Source organism: Callospermophilus lateralis, chromosome 4, assembly GCF_048772815.1.
Source record: "Callospermophilus lateralis isolate mCalLat2 chromosome 4, mCalLat2.hap1, whole genome shotgun sequence".
NCBI lineage: Eukaryota > Metazoa > Chordata > Mammalia > Rodentia > Sciuridae > Callospermophilus > Callospermophilus lateralis.
Window position 1 is genome coordinate 65,480,152 of NC_135308.1, and position 17,135 is coordinate 65,497,286.

At 38.8% G+C, this 17,135-nt stretch overlaps 1 protein-coding gene across 7 annotated transcripts in view; it reads left to right on the forward strand.

Moving 5' to 3' along the window:
- The window catches only part of Wnk1 (WNK lysine deficient protein kinase 1), a 138,415-nt gene extending 121,443 nt beyond the window's left edge, over positions 1 to 16,972 (forward strand). For all 7 annotated transcript variants that reach the window (XM_076853966.1, XM_076853960.1, XM_076853962.1 and 4 more), the window contains 5 exons: positions 1,528 to 2,189; positions 4,801 to 5,003; positions 6,434 to 6,628; positions 12,914 to 13,101; positions 14,046 to 16,972. In XM_076853966.1, the coding sequence (XP_076710081.1) occupies positions 1,528 to 2,189; positions 4,801 to 5,003; positions 6,434 to 6,628; positions 12,914 to 13,101; positions 14,046 to 14,363 (1,566 nt within the window). In that variant the 3' untranslated portion in view covers positions 14,364 to 16,972. The remainder of the gene's footprint in view (positions 1 to 1,527; positions 2,190 to 4,800; positions 5,004 to 6,433; positions 6,629 to 12,913; positions 13,102 to 14,045) is intronic.
- The last annotated feature ends 163 nt before the right edge of the window (positions 16,973 to 17,135 follow it).

Below are 17,135 nucleotides of genomic sequence, written 5' to 3' on the forward strand. Positions count from 1 at the left end.
CTTTTTTCGGGTGATTGTGTATATAATAAAATTGTTACCTACCTAATATAATTCTTTTTCATAGTACCTGATAACTGTCATCTTCCTGTCATATAAGTAATATATACTAATTAAAGAGACTATGAAATACTTAGAACAGTAGAGAAACAATAGATAATCATACTAACTTTCCAACGCATCCCACAAGATTACTTGTTTTTTCTAAAACTGGCAGCTGCTTCTCTTCGAATATCGTGTAATTCTTTTTTCCTCAAATAGTAATTTGTTTACCTAACCATTCTTCTATTGGTCATTTCTAATTTTTTCATCATAATAAGGAAAGTAAAAGTGAACATATTTTTTCCCCCTTTACAATTCTGGGGATTGAACCCAGATTGAACCACTGATCTGTTACCCAGCCTTTTTATTTTTTAAATTTGAAACATGATCTCACTAAGTTGCTGAGGCTGACCTCGAATTTGGGATCCTCCTGCCTCAGCCTCCCAGATTGCTAGGATTACAGGTGTGCTTCATCATGCCCACCTGAACATCTTTATGTGTAAAACCTTTTTTTATATTTATAATAATTTTCTTAGACTTAACTCTGTAAATGAAAATACTGAGTCAGCATCAAATGATACCATATTTTCTCATCTGATCCAACCAATGAGTAGTTTCTGGCTCTTAGTACATAGAGTTAAATAAGCTTTGCAAATAATTTTTTAAACTGTTTTCAGAACTACTTTCATATTAATAATTATGATAGCCCCTGGAATTGGGGATAGTAGGTGATTTTTCTCATTTGTAAACTGAGGTGTTTTTTTTTGTTGTTGTTGTTGTTTTGTGTTTTGATTTGCTTTTTGTCTGTTTTGTTTCTGGTCATACTGGGGATTGAGCCCCGGAGTGTTCTACCCCTCAGCCTTTGAGCTACATCCCAACCCCCTTTTCATTTTACTTTATTTTGAGACAGAGTCCTGCTTAAGTGACCTAGGTGGGCCTTAAAGTTGAGATCTTCCTGCTTCAGTCTCACAAGTAGCTGGAGTTATAGGCAAACATCGCTGATCCTGGCTATAAACTGAAGTTCTTTGAGTTTGTAGTTAGGCCGAGTTTGTATTTGTAAAACATGGACAAACCAGGACAAGGATGTGGATCCTCCTTTCGTACCTTTTAGTGGTATTTATTTATTTTTTCTTGGTACCAGGGATTGAACCCAGGTGCATTTAACCACTAAGCCACCTTCCCAGTCCTTTTTGGTTTTTATTTTAAAGCAAGGTCTCCTAAGTTACTTAGGGCCTCACTAAATTGTCTGAGGCTGGCTTTGAACTCTAGCCACTCAGAATCTACATCTCGGTACAGATGTGTTGTTCTTTGTAATGATATTTGATTTATTTTTGCAGTCCAAGATGGATAGACTATGTAGAGATTCAGCCTGTTGATTGACTAGAAAATAAAATGATTCCTTTTTTTTTTTTTTTTTTAACAGTCCATGCTAGAAATTAAATGTCAAGGACTTCAATTTTCAGTCATACTCTGTTCTTTTTCCATCAGGTTTCAGTTGCAATGGATGATACCCAGAAAGAAGATAAAAATAAGACAGAAGATGCAAAGTCTGTTCATTTTGAGTCTAGCACATCAGAGTCCTCAGTGCTATCAAGCAGTAGTCCAGAGAGTACCCTGGTGAAGTCAGAGCCTAATGGGATGACAATCCATGGCATCTCCTCAGATGTGCCAGATAGTGCCCTTAAAACTCCTGCCTCAGAAGCAAAGTCAGAAACTGGGCAACCTACCAAGGTGGGACGTTTTCAGGTGACAACTACAGCAAACAAAGTGGGTCGTTTCTCTATATCAAGAACTGAGGACAAGACTGCTGAGGCAAAGAAAGAAGGACCAGTGACATCTCCTCCTTTTAGGGATTCAGAACAAGCTGTTCTCCCTGCAGTAATACCAAAGAAAGAAAAGCCTGAACTGTCAGAGCCTTCACATCTAAATGGGCCATCCTCTGACCTGGAGGCTGCTTTTCTAAGGGGGGATGTGGATGATGGTTCAGGTAGCCCACACTCACCCCGTCAGCTGTGCTCGAAGAGTCTTCCCATTCAGAATCTAAGTCAAAGCCTTAGTAATTCATTCAATTCCTCTTACATGAGTAGTGACAATGAATCAGACATTGAAGATGAAGACTTAAAGTTAGAGCTTCGACGACTACGAGAAAAGTAAGTGTATTTTCTCCTGTGAGTGACTAATGGCACATATTATATTAAGACAGTGGATCCCAGTGGCAAGATTAATGGTCCTTTCACTACAGTATGCTAATGTGCTATTCCTTCTACCAGAGGGTGATATGCAAAAGTTCAAGTTGTTTCAATATAATTCATTCCCTGTCTTCTCATCAGAATTTAAGACTTTTCTAGTTATGGGATTTCTTAAGCATCTCTATATTATCACTGTGATGTTATTTTTTTTTTATCATGCATATTTTATTAGCCACTTTGTTTAAATAACAAAGTACTGTTGAAGGCCAATTATAGAGCTCAAAGATCACATCAACTGGATTACAGTTTACTATTCACATCTCAAAATTTCCTAGAATAATAAAAATGAGGACAGCAAAATGGAAAACTTTAAAAAAAAAATCAAACGACAAAAACAATACTCGAAATTATCATGACACATTTGAATTCCTTTTCTAGAACTATGAGTTTTTCTTAAGGAAAATAGCCAAAGTCATTGTAATTGGAAATGTTTCCCTTTAATGACAACATATGAGGTGCCATGTTGAAAGTAATTATTTTCATTATATTTTTCACTTTCATTAATAAGAATTTCACCATCTACTTTTGTGTTTATTTCTGAAGAAGCATTTTAGACATGAGACTAATTTGGGTGTTTCTTAAATGGTTATAAACAATGAGTTTTCTGAATCAATAGTCAGCGATATTAATATAGATAAGAAGTCTCTTGTCTAAAATGTTATTTTTAATGCAAGGAAGAAGAAAAAGTTACTAAGTTAAAAAAGTATTAAATTTACCCTTTAGAAAAGATTTTTATTAAATGTTTATCCATATGTAATTATCTAATATTTTCACTGTAATTGCTCCATTACATATTAACCAAATTATAATTGAGTCAATTAATTAGAGAGCACTTTCTGAAGTTCCCTATGCTGGCCATGTGGCCTCATTTATATTATTTATTTTGCCTGGAATTCCTACCAGATCACTCTTCCCGGTCCCATCCCCATCTCCAAACAATACTTAATTCTTTCGTTTTCTGTATCTACTCCTATTTGTCCTGTAAGATGCCTTTCAGATCTATTACTAAAAATATTTCTTCATTCTCTAATAAAGTCAAATACTATTTCTTTTATCCTACACTGAATTATATATATTCTTCAGTTTTATCATTACCCCACTCTATTTGTGTTATATTTGCTTTTCTTAGAATGCAAGAATTCCTCCCAAGCAGGAACAGTATTCTCTTCTAATACTAAACAAGTTAGTATTCTGAAATCCTAGGACTTAACATAATTTAGTCCCTAAATAGAGGAAATTGAAATAAATGGAAACTTTTACATATCTTCAAAGTGATTACTACATATAAATAATGTCAATGGCAGGTCCCAGATTAACCATGAAGATGGCATTTTTCTCCATCACTTAAGAACACTATGTCACTATAGTTCATCACTTAAGAACACCATGTCATTATAGTTGACCTTTTATTTCTACCCATGCATAATGGTCAATAACCATCACAGTGAAAGTGCCCCTCATTGTTTGGGGGAATTCTGTCCCAACACAGTGATTAATTGCATCATCACTGTATGGTCAAAAGCAAGTCCTTAATCTTTGGCAAGCTTTGCTCAAGTTATAATGTTTCCCTTTAATGCCAACATATATATGAGGTGGCCATGTTGAAACTAATTATTCTCGTTATATTTTTCATTACATTTTTTATGTCATTAGCACTTCTCATCACTGTTAACCATTCCTGGCTGTTTGTTCATCTACCAGATGAACCTGGTAATGGCATTGAGAAGTATAATTATGTTGACAAGTTTTGTTAATTTTATTTTTCTCAAATTGGATCAGAATAGCAAATTCATCTGTCCTGCATATGGCCTCAGAAGTCAGGAAATGTTTTTAACATAACACCTTATCAACTATTTGTGATTGGCTAGTGTTATTGTGAGGTTTTTCGCTGCTGTGACTAAAAGACCTGACCAGAAAAATTTTAGGGAAGGAAAAGTTTATTTAGGGCCTCATGTTTTAGAGGTCTCAGTCCACGGACAGCTGGCTCCATTCCTCAGGGCTCAAGGTGAGATTGATCATCATGGCAGTGTGTGTGGCAGAAGGAAACAGCTCACATGGTGATCAGAAAGTAGAGAGAGAGATTCCACTTGCCAAATACAAATATATACCCCAAACAGTTCCCACTTCCTCCAGCTATACTCTAGCACTTCAGTTACAGCTCAGTTTATCCCCATTGGGGGGGGGGTGTTAATTCACTGATTGGATTAAGACTTCGGCAACCCAGTTCTTGCATTGTTTCCTCTGAATCTTCTTGCATTGTCTCACACGTTGAGCTTTTGAGGGACACCTCACATCCAAACCATAATAGCTAGGAACTTGTGGGAATATAGCTTGGATAATGGAGACTAACAAGGTAGATTAATGACAAACTAGAATCTCATGATGTAGTACATTTGGGGAAAGGGTTCATAACTAAATAAATACTTAATTGCAAATTTTAAAATACAATTTAATTCTTTTTTGAATGAAGATGGTTATAATATTTTGAATTATGTTTCATTATCTTTTGTAGACATCTTAAAGAGATTCAGGACCTGCAGAGTCGCCAGAAGCATGAAATTGAATCTTTGTATACCAAATTGGGCAAGGTTCCCCCTGCTGTCATTATTCCCCCAGCTGCTCCCCTTTCAGGGAGAAGAAGGAGACCCACTAAAAGCAAAGGCAGTAAATCTAGTCGCAGCAGTTCCTTGGGAAATAAAAGCCCACAGCTTTCAGGTAAAAATTAAAAAAACCTGGACCAAGTCAATCATCTTTGGTTTTTGTGTCCAGCTGAGTATGTGATCTAGGAGTTTGGCAAAAGCCAATTCTTGCTTCCTTGACTTCTTAACTCCCTATACTTATTATCTCTTAAAAATCTGTAGAAGTAGTCTGGATGACTACAATGGCTTTTTCTATTGCAATGTTGCTGCTACTAATAGTCTTCATTTATAGTTGTTCTTGAGGATAAACACTTAACTTTGCCTGTTAACACAACACTCACATTTAACCAAACTTTTGTACATTTGGAAACAAATGTATTTTTCCCTATTTATTAAACCTCAGGTAGAATCTTCCTTTTAACTGACGAGTTGCATAATTGCAGGTAGGATGAATGTGAAGGCATAGATATTTGAGTGTGTCAAAGTAGTAACATCCTTGATGCAGCATTTTATTTCATTTGTCTGTATTGAGATAAAGAATTTACCAGTGATTACAAAGGTGTTTAAATAATAATCTGTGATAATGTATCATGGTCTACTTTAATTGGAATAGAGAGTTTTTATCCCCAATGAAAAGTATGTAGTGTTAACAGGTAATTAGCAGCAAAGTTGGCGGGGGCGGGGGGGGGGGAGGATAAAAGGCTAAAATAAGTGTTTATTTCATATTTGCTCTCCAGGTCTAATTTAAGAAATTGGAGAGCAGCTGAAAATATCTTAGCGGCTTTCCATTCACTGGAAGCCTTCATAGATGCCTAAACCTTTTATTGAGCATATTAGGACCAATTTATACAACCTATTGGTAGAGATATTATAAGGGAGATTAGCTAATTTGGATTCTAACCCCAATTTTAACATACTTTTTGAATGGATTTCTACTCACCCAGTAACTAGGAAGCAGAAGTTAGTCAGATTTGAATAGAATTGACCTAGCAACTTAAAGCTACCTACCAAGAAAAATTTGAAATATCCATTCCTCTTCAGTCAGCTACATCATTTTTTGATAACTCTTTGTATCTGATTTGATGTGTATTTATAAAAAAGTCTAAGCAGAGCCAACTAGTCAGTGACTTGGCTGCATACTATAAACCCAGCAGCACCTCAGGAGGCTGAGGCAGGACAATTGCAAGGTCAAGGCCAGACTTGACAACTTAATGAGACTCTATCTAATAAAAATAAAAAGAGCTGGGGATGTAGATCGGTGGTGGTTCAATCCCCGTACCACTTTAAAAAGAAAGTGGTACGGGGATTGATTGGTATAATGAGCCATCATTTTTTTTTTTTCTAGTAGGGAAAAAAAATGATTTACAGAAATGTAGAATGGAATCTTTACGCATTTTGACCCATGATTAATCCTCAGTAGAACAAATTAAAGGAATAAGAACATTGCCTATTGAGTGCATCAAGGAAACTTCACATGTGTCCTCAGCCCATGTGGTCTTTTGGCAGGTAACCTGTCTGGTCAGAGTGCAGCTTCAGTCTTGCACCCCCAGCAGACCCTTCACCCTCCTAGCAACATTGCAGAGACCGGGCAGAATCAGCTGTTACAACCTCTTAAGCCATCTCCCTCCAGTGATAACCTCTACTCGGCCTTCACCAGTGATGGTGCCATTTCAGTACCAAGCCTTTCTGCTCCAGGACAAGGTAAGGAAGAGATCAAAGCAAACATCATCTTCCAGAAACATTAAAATGAAGAAATTGCCATACCTGGGAGAAATGCCTAATGAGTAAACCTATTGGCACTAGCTGACCTGAACATGGTCTACATATTATACACTGATGTATCTTTGGGCTCAGTAGAGAAGTTGAGTGATGATCAGAATCATTGAGTTCATTGCTTCCATTAGGTGAGCTATTTTTCAAGGGATTACTGTGAAAAGTTACATCTACAGTCTTTATAAATAACTTGTTTGTGTTTGGAATGTAGGCTTTACTGCTAGGCTGAGATTTCCTGGACCAAATTCTAAGGAATTTTAGCAGTTTCTAAAAAACAATGTGTTTTCTTAGCTATTGAAGACTTTTTTAAGTATGGGAGTAACTAAGATGACTAGCCCTACTATTTAATTTTTCATCTATAATTTCTTCTTTCCAAATATAGTTTTGTTCATTAACAATTATTGCTCAAACCATTCCTGCAGAAGAAGGAGCTTTCAGTAACATTAGAATAAGAAATGAAAAGAGTTGAATATCTGGGCAGAAAATAATGAAAAACATAAAGATACATTGGCTTTACCACAACTTACTAGAAAATAGAGATTTGAGAGTTGCTAAGGAACACAAACTAGCTAACATTATTCCAACTGAGAAGAGCTTCAGTATTGTGCAAAAGGAGGGAACCGAGGCCTGATATTTCCTGTCTTACATATCTGACCTTCCCAGAAGCTTTGTTCTTCTCTGTGCCATCTTAGTGCTTTTCACCACTCAAGCCTCAAGTTTCTAACATCTTGTAGTTGTGTTCTGTCTCTTCTCCTCTCTCTGTTCTTCCGTTTTCCCCCTCTCACAGGCTGTGCGAAGTTTAACTGTGCATCTGAGCAGGTGACATTCAAACCTGGTGGCAGGAGGACCCGATTTCTGAGTACGCCCTGCTTGGCTCTTTGTGTGTAACACCTTTACTCCTTCCTTGTCCTTGTTTTTCTGCTGCTTGGATCTGATGTGTCACGCAGTCCATTTTCATTTGTCTCTTTGTGTATCATCTAGTCAGTGGCTTGGCTGAATACTATTGCCCTCAGAAGTTTGGGTCCCTGTGTTAATTATGGTAAAAGATGTAAAAATAATATTGGATTTCTATAGATGTCAAAATAACTCTCTAGTAGAATTGCTTCTTCCTAGATCCATGATAGATATGGATCCAGGATAGATAAGATATCAAGACTTTATACTGGGTCATTGAGAGTAATGAAGACCATACCTAGTCATATTCAGTATTGTCTCTCAGCCAGCCCCGGCATTAGGAGTGACAAAAAGCATCTTAACCACTGATGTGCTTAGGTCCTTGAAGCAGGTAAAAGTTTACCATATTTTCTATTCTTTTCAGAGTAGGCGGGAATCTTGTTTTCTCCTCATTAAGCCTAAACATCTACTAGTTGAAAAGATGGTAGAAGTTTCTTCATTGGATTCATTACTGCCCTCTTTCCCCATGAGATTAGTAGTTCAAAAGGGGGTTTACTGTGGTTATCCAAGATGAAGCATTTATTCTATTAATGACCAAAGCCCAGCACCTGCAAGTGAAAGCTTCCTTTTTAATCTGATTGCTGGGATTTCCTAGCCATATTTATATATATTATTAGTTGTTCAAGACAATACAATGCCTTATATTTAAAAGCAAAGCACAGTAGCAAATCACCCATCTTCCCCATATGTGAAGAAGACAGTTCCTATCTCCTGGGGTATATAAATCAGATAAGATCATAGACACAAAAATAAATGACTCTTGGGACATAGTCATGGTCCATGGTACTCCCTGATTAGCCAGTGCCTATCTAGCACTTAGTAAGTGATCAATAAATGTATATTAAAATAAAAATTTCACAAAGCTCAACTTTAAATTTTTTAATTTTTATTTATTTTTTATTTTATTTATTTATTTTTGGTTAGAATTTGGATAACTGTCTGTTAAGGCCTCAAACTTCTGGTGTGGTTATTGAAGTGCTTTTTAAATGCATGTGCTAAGGCCATCAGTGTTTGAGTATATGGTTCAGAGATCCTGAGCCTCTTCATGGTGGGAAGAATTTACACTCTCCTTTGTCCTCTGTAGTGACCAAATTTCAGAGTACATTGAAATTACATTCAATTTCCATTTCCCTTACTGTCACATTTGTAAATCTTTCTAGTTTCCCTATTCTTTTTCACCTGAGTTAATAATGAATTGGCTCTATTTAAGGTGATTTTTTTTTTTTTTTTACCACCTTTCCCACGTGTTGCTAGTCCAGAGATTTTTTAAAAAGAAGAGGGTGAAAGACATTACACAGCTTGGTAATTTTCCAAGCTTGTGTAATTTTAGAACATTCACATCAATATTTTTTCTGGTTAGACTAGCCTGGACAATGCCTATTAGCACCTTGACACTTGAATAAGCATTTAATTTTCATGTCCAACTAGAAAGATGAAAGGACATTAGTAATAGGAGACAAGTGTTTTGAAATAAATTTGATTTGTCAGGCCTATGATATACAGCCTGAAATGATTGAGATACACACACACACACACACACACACACACACACACACACGTTCCCTGTCTTTGAGAGGGAAGAAAGAAAACAGACTTTTTTTTCTGGAAGTATGAGATGATAAGTATCACTTTAATTCTGTTAGTTCTCATCAGACATTAAAGGTAGGTGGTATCACACCCCTTTGTTCAAATAAAAGTGATTAGAAATATTAAATCTTTTCGCTTCCCCTTTGGTCTAAATGAGAGGCCATACATCTTTGAAGGCACATCAGGATTCAGTATGTAAGCTTGCTGTACAAATCCTAAGAGGCAGACTTAAAAATATGGGGAAAAAACAGGTATCTGTAAGGAGCTGGGGGCTTATTAGTTTGGGTTACATTATTCTGTACTCTCAAAATAATAGATAATGGTTTTGAAGCACGGCTTGGCTTAATGCTCTGTTTATGTTCAAAGGTTGCTTGTTTTCCACATATTTTTAAAGATTTTTCTGGAAGGGAAGGGGTTAGTGTGTTTATCTAGAATAGAAATATAATAGCCAATTTAAATTAAAATTGTAACAGTGGTACTAATTTTATTGAGTGCTTTATAACAACCCAGCAGGAGAAACAAGAAGTGAGACAGTATCAGTGGAAACACTGCTTGAGTGTTTGAAATTCAAGCAGTGAGACCTTAGGTACTGGAGTTTCTCCCCTTACCCTTTGAAAAACAGAGATTGGATGTGGAAACTCAACACATTTCAACAGGCAACACGGTCTGTCAGATCACTGTGTGAAGGCTAACAGCCAGTTAGATAACATCCCATAGAATTTTGTCTATGTCAAGGCTACCAGGTCCCACCCATCTGTCTCCCCTCCTGCTCTCTCTTGCTGGGACTCTGTATGCTGTTTGGAGAATCTAAAAATTTTACACTGATGTTTCTTTATCTTTAACACTGCTCTCTCTTTGTGCTTCAGGGAAGATGGTGAAAAAAGTTTGTCCTTGCAACCAGCTCTGTAGTAATTATCTTTTCTGTTACTTTTGGTCCTTGATTGCAAAGCCTGTTATCCATGAGTTCTTTGAACTCTGAAGCTTCATAATTCCAGCTTCCCAACTTCCATCTATCTCTGCACCTTTTCTAATGTATTCTTTAACATGCTTAATTGCTAACTCCTGGCTATAATATCAGATTGAGAAACCACCTCATAGTCAATGCTCTCCCCACGTAAACCTAGCTCAATGACAGTCATGGATTGGTAGTGCCTGTGGATGTGCATGGGGAGCTAGGGGTGCCTAGCTCCTGTAAGAAAGAGTCCTTTAGTTAGCAAGTAGGTACCAAGCACTGTTCTGCACCCTGTAGAGACTAGCAGTTATCAAAGTGGACAGAGTCTATGCCCTCCTATTGTTTACATCGTGGTGGGAGACAGCTTCTAGATTAGTGCGGAGAGAAATACTACTTTGGAGAGTTCGGCTTCTTAGACTGGGGTCTTTTCATATAAGTACAGATAATTCAGCAACCCAGCAGGCCACCTAGCAAGAGTTAACAAGAGAACTACCAGGCAATAAGTTGTGAGTCCTAATAGGTTATGGTTCCTAAGATCCGGCAGCATGGAGGTAGGGGAGATGGTTTTTTTGGCAGGAAGGAATCAAAACATGAATTTGGGGAGGTTAAAGTCTATACCACTTTTTAGGGCTTTTCAGAAGGACTGAAAAAGTTTTCAAGGTGAGTTAGCATGTTCTCTAGAAGGTCTCTCTCTACTAGTTAGGTCTATGTTATAGTCAACCTTGCTTTTCCTAGGGGTGAATTTCTCATCAGAAAGGGATTTTTGTTTCCTTTTTTAACTGGAAGCCTATTTACAGAAGCCAAAGTAAAAAAGTTAACTGTATGGTTCGTACTCCTTCATGTCATAAGCCCCACTTTCAGAATCCAATACTGGCTAATACAGGTTAAAATGAAAAGTGAAATGAAGGGGCCTCACACTATCAAGAGCAGCTAGCATCAGACTAGAGAGGTGTGACTCCCAGCATGAGCTCTCTGTGGTTAAGCAGTGCTCACCTCCACTCTGCTTCTCATATTTGGCATTGGACAGCCCTGTTCATTCATGATGACTTCTGTTTGTTTTGATCGTTTCACTAAACAGTAGTCACCCTAAGCAGGATGCCAGTCCCCAATGCATGCTGTGTGCTTGCTGTCTGGATTTCTTTGTTATCATGATTGCCCGTCCTCATTGCCTGTACTTTCCGTTTCCCTCTGTCTCACATTTGCTATTTGAGGAAGGCTGTTTCCTGTGCTTTTATATTTTTCCACTTGGGTTTCCTGTACTCCCTGGGAATCCACTCTTCCCCCTATATACCCTGTGTGCAATGACAATACCCTGTGGCTCCAGCGGCACCACGTGAGCTGTCACTCACACTGCAGTAGTTCCGTGTCTTGCCACGTTGGTAAGAAGCATGTGACCTTCCTCACTCTGCACCTTCACCTCAGAATTAACTGTTCCTCTAGTGTAGACATGCTTGTATGTGCCATTCCCTGAGTGGAAAGACAGCAAATTGACTTGAAACCAGCAAAGGATTATAAAGGCTGTAAGTGGCAGTGTTGCTTCAGGTGTGCTGCTGTGCTCTGGTGTGTTGCTCTGTCCTTGAAAGCAGGAAAACGCATGAACTTATTTATCCCCACTATTACTTGGGTTTCATCAGGCCTACTGGCTCACAACTTATTTTAGTAGCTTTTATTTATTCTGCAGTAAATGTGAGATCTGTTAAGAAAGTGGGGCATGAGGAAAAAAAAAATAAGACCATGACTCTTCTTTCCCTCTTCCCTAAAACTTGCCTCTTCGAATAAACCTTCAGTGTGCCCTCCAGCAGAGCCGAAATCAGGCAGGACACAGACTCCTTCTTCCTTTTTCATCAAACCATAGAAATAGAATTCCTTCATCATAACCCGAAAGCTTCCTCTACCCTCTGCACCCCTGCCTCAGCTGAACTGTCCTGTTGCTTCTACATGGGAGTGTTTGCTGCTCTGGGAAGAGGGGGAGAAGGTGTGAGAATCCTTGAACCAATTGAAACTGAGATCGTCTTCAGGAAAACATGTCTTCCTGAAGTTGATTCGGTCACCTCCCTTGCCTAATCTTTGTTCTTTACTCATGGAAAATTGAGAAGGGTTGAAGGCTTAACTCTTTCCAAGTTTTATTTACAAATTTATATTCGTGGGTCAAAGTGAAAAAAAAAATTTAACAGAGCATGCTACTTCTCTTAATACTATTTCTATTAAAGAATGACTTAAAAATGTGGCAATATCCACATGATTTGAGAACCCATATTCTCCATAGCCAAGTACCCATCTCTGAACTTCTACCCCAACTTTAACCTGCCCAGTGCCCAAGAAATCCTTCTTTTGCCCTGCATTCTGCAAACTTCCACAGCAATGCTCCTTGTTGGCCATATTATACTGTCACCCAGTGTGATGCTGGGAATAGAGCACTGGCAGAAAGTTCCAGTACTTTAAGATGCTTTGAAAGAGATTCCTGCCCTTCATACCTGCCATCTTCCTAAGTTGTTCAGACTTATCTGCAGTTACTGAAGAGAACCTGTTTTCATTACCCTTTAGTGCCAAAACAAATGCCTAAATAAAACCTTGTAATCTTCCTTTCTTGCATGGCTTCCCAATTCCTGTCCCCATTCTGTGCTTGCCATTCATCATCCTGTGACATTTTCCCTCTTCTTGGAATTAATAATCTAGACTCTTTTTTTAATGCTGCTATTGTCACTACTTTATAACTCCAGGAACCAGCAGCACAAACACTGTTGGGGGAACAGTGAACAGCCAAGCTGCCCAAGCTCAGCCTCCTGCCATGACATCCAGCAGGAAGGGCACCTTCACAGATGACCTGCACAAGCTGGTAGACAACTGGGCTCGAGATGCCATGAATCTTTCAGGCAGAAGAGGAAGCAAAGGACACATGAATTATGAGGTAAGGGCTTCTTTTTTGCCATTTTCCTAATTTCTCACAGTATTACCTAACACAGATGAATCAGAGGTGATACAAACTACTAGGTCTAGTGTAAAGGTCGGGCGAACTCGGAGGAGAAGACCACCAAGAGACTGTCTCATACAACAGCAAAGGTTTATTGGGGGTCCAGCATGCTGGGGCTCTGAGCTCACTTCAGAGAAGCAAAGAACAAAGAGCCCCAAGAACAATTTAAGCAGAGTTTATATACATTCTTTGGAGAGGGCAGGGACTTCACATACATCATAGCCTCTTTTAGCAAATCATCACACACCGCGGGAAAATCAAATAACAACTCTAAAACATGATTAGCACATTCACTGGCGGGAACAGGTCGGGAGGGGGTGATGGGTCAGTCCTAAGGAGGGGTATACATTCAAACTGATTGGTTTAAGCCCTAAGGTGTATACATGCTGAACTGCATGGTCTCGAGGAGGGGGTGGTTAAGCAACTAGGTGGTCAGGGGAGATTTCGACACACATCTAATGGGCAGTTCCGGGAATTGTTTTAACTGCCACAAGAATTTCAGGTTCTGAGTGCAGCTTAGAAACTTTACAAAACCTGATCCTTTACATTTCAATTTCAATTTCTTTTATCCTTTCACTAGTGTACCCTTTTATGCCACAACCTTCCTTAGTAGCTCACTTAGAAAAACAAGATGAAAATCACCCAAGTGCCCTTTTACTTTCCCTTCCCTGAATCCCTGACTCCTTATTGGTCAGCTCATTTTTTTCTTCCCTTTTCCTTTAACATTCTAAACTACGTGGGCATGTGTACACACACCTTCCTCCTTCCACTAGGCATGGTATTTTCTTTGCTCCTAGAATTGTATTATTAAACTGCCCATTTTACCCCTGGGGGTATTATACCCCCACCAGACTTTAAACTTAGTTGTTTTTTGTTTTCAGGGCCCTGGAATGGCAAGAAAGTTTTCTGCACCTGGACAGCTTTGCATCTCCATGACCTCAAACCTGGGTGGCTCTGCCCCCATCTCTGCAGCATCAGCTACCTCTCTAGGTCACTTCACCAAGTCTATGTGCCCCCCACAGCAGTACGGTTTTCCAGCTGCCCCATTTGGCACTCAGTGGAGTGGGACCGGTGGCCCAGCACCACAGCCACTTGGCCAGTTCCAGCCTGTAGGAACTGCCTCCTTACAGAATTTCAACATCAGCAATTTGCAGAAATCCATCAGCAACCCCCCAGGTTCCAACCTGCGGACCACTTAGTGAGACCTAGAGACATTAATTAGTAGATCTGGGGGCAGGAGATGGAATGCTGAAGGGAGGGTGGGGGGATGGGGAAGTAGCCTATATACTAACTATTAGTGCTGCATTTAACTGGTTATTTCTTGCCAGAAGGGAATGTTTGTAATACCGCTTTGAGCCCTCAGAATGGAGACTCTCCTCCCTCTCCATTTATTGGAATGGGACAAGGAGAGAGCAACTTTCTTGTGAAGGGGCTGCTTCAGTCTATGCTTTCCTATTTATCTATACCCACCAGTGAGGCCTAGGGCTAGAAGAGAATCTTGTTATCAAGAAGCTACAAGAGAGCTCAATGTAAAGCCAGAGCCCATTTGTATCTGCAAGTGGGTACAGCTCTTAATTGTGGTACAAGCCCCAAATCCCTTACTCCCTCAAGAATTCAAACCATCAAACAATATAGGGTTCTCTCCTACTCTGCCCCATCCCTGCTTCCCCCCCCTCCTCTTTTAGAACCCAGTGAAAAATACCAGGGGACTGGGGTTGCAACCCTTTCTTATAATAGGTCATTAGTGCTTTAAGCAAAAGATAATAGCAGCTTTGACTGCAGCATTAGCAATTAGGAAAAAAAAAAATACGTTCCCTGCGGACATGTAACTTTGCCATCAGTTTTGATGTGGAAACACTGTGATATATAAATGTTGTTGGACAACAGTAGTTTTAAGAGTAAAATATGAAAGGTTTAAAAAGTTCACACACAAAAAAAGCTAGCTCTGTCCTTTACTTATTGAGACACTTTAACTTTTTCCTTTGTACTTCCATTGTATTAGATAAATAAATGTGAATGTAAAATTGTATAAATTACTGTACTTGAATACTTCTGTTTTCCCAGTATTGCTTGCTGGATATTTTAGTGCCTTGGACTTCTATTGCTTCTGCCATTAGCATCGACTTACCAGATCCCAGATCAACAAAGGGCATGTGGAAAGAACATTTAGGTCCATGTGACCCCAGCAGTGGATATGCCAAAGGGAAATTGAAAAGAGTATTTTTTTTTTTTTTTAAATCATTCAACAATTTTGTCTAAAGCAGGTGTAAGATAAGTAAGATGGGAAGTTGACATCAGTGGTTGAAAGCAGAAAGTTCTGTTTCAGGAATAGTGAGGGAGGGGTGTTACATCAAAATTGCACAATACAAAAGATTGTAAGGGAGGTGTGAGCTGAGAGAAAGAAAAAGAAAGGTTAATTAAAGGGGAACACACTTGTTTCGAAGATACCTGACGCCTGGCCAGATTGTCGTAAATCTTACTTATTTGAGCCGGGCTTGAACAGATGAGACCTGGAAGAAATTAAACATAAGGAGAAGGGGATGGGTAGCTCGTTTTTTAAGGTGGGAAGAGTGGCAGATGGAAAAAGTTGCTCCAAGAAAAACCATTTGGACAGCTCTCTTCATGCACCTACACCTTGCATTTCTCAGCTTGGGGTACTCTTATTCTATGGAAAGCGGACCAACTTTCGACTTAATAAGCATTGTAGGAAAGAATGCTTTATTTCTGTTTTCTCTATGATGATGTCCAAATGGTTGCAGGATCATAATCTGTCGTGCCACCTGTATTTCTACATATATAACTAATATTCTCACATTGTTCATTTATATACTCCCCCTTCATAACTGCAACCAACCAGTATTATTTAATGCTATGCCTAGTTGTAATGGGCAGTTCTGTTACTTTCAGAACTTTCCAGAAATAAATACTGTTCTAACTGGCTATGTTTGGGATATTCTCAGAAGATAGGGAAAGAAACTAGGACTTTTTCTTGGGTGCTGCTTCTGTTGACTTAGTTGGGACATACCATATTTCCAACCTTTCACCCACCTCAATGCATATCCCAGGAGTCTCCATGATGGGAAGAGCCTGGTAGCTATCCAGATCTTTTTTGTTCCATTTTGTCCCTGGTTCTATTTCTTTATTAAGTTGGCCTAGGCCCCAGAGATACCAATGAGAGCTAAAGGTTTTAGGGAGGTAGAAATGAAAAGGGCAGGGGTTCCAAGCCCTGCTGCAGAAGTGCTGACTTATTTTTCTGTTTAATTCTTGGGGAGAGGGTAAGAGTGAGAACAAAGGCGGTGCTGAGTAAATGGGAAATGGACTGCTTGAAGTGAGTGAAATGATACTTCTACCAGAGGAATGAGGATGCCAAATGCAGCACATCGTTTTGTTATTTTTGGTTTAGCAATTTTGAGGTCTTTTCACTTATATACAAAAATAAGAACTGGTTTTATTTACTGTTGATTTTTCCCCTCCTGTGGATGAAATAACTGAAGCCTAGAGGAATGAACTAGTGCTACTGAACTGTTTAAATTATTTTTGTTAATAGTACCCTTCAAGTATCTTTTTCCATATTAAAAAGAACTTTCTGAACTATAAATGTTTTCCTTACATTATTTAACAATGTACACTGTTTAAAAAAACAAACTGAATTCAAACCTTGGGGGTTTCTCAGCAGCCGTTAATTGTACATTTTGCACTAACTCTGGGTGTTGCGCTTCTTGTAAGATTGCGCTTTGTGCTTCAGTTTGTTACCTTTGTAGACTTATTTAATGAAACCATTCAAATAAACCAAACTTGCTTTTGTTGAGCTGTGGGGTTTCATTTTCAGGAAGTGCCTTTTTCATGTTCTCATTGGCTCTGTTGTGCAGTTTACAAATGGATTCCCATCCCTCTGGAACTTCAGCAGTGATGTTGCCCTCAACTAAGATGCTGCAAGGAAAGTGGACTTTTTCTGAGGAAGATATTAAGGA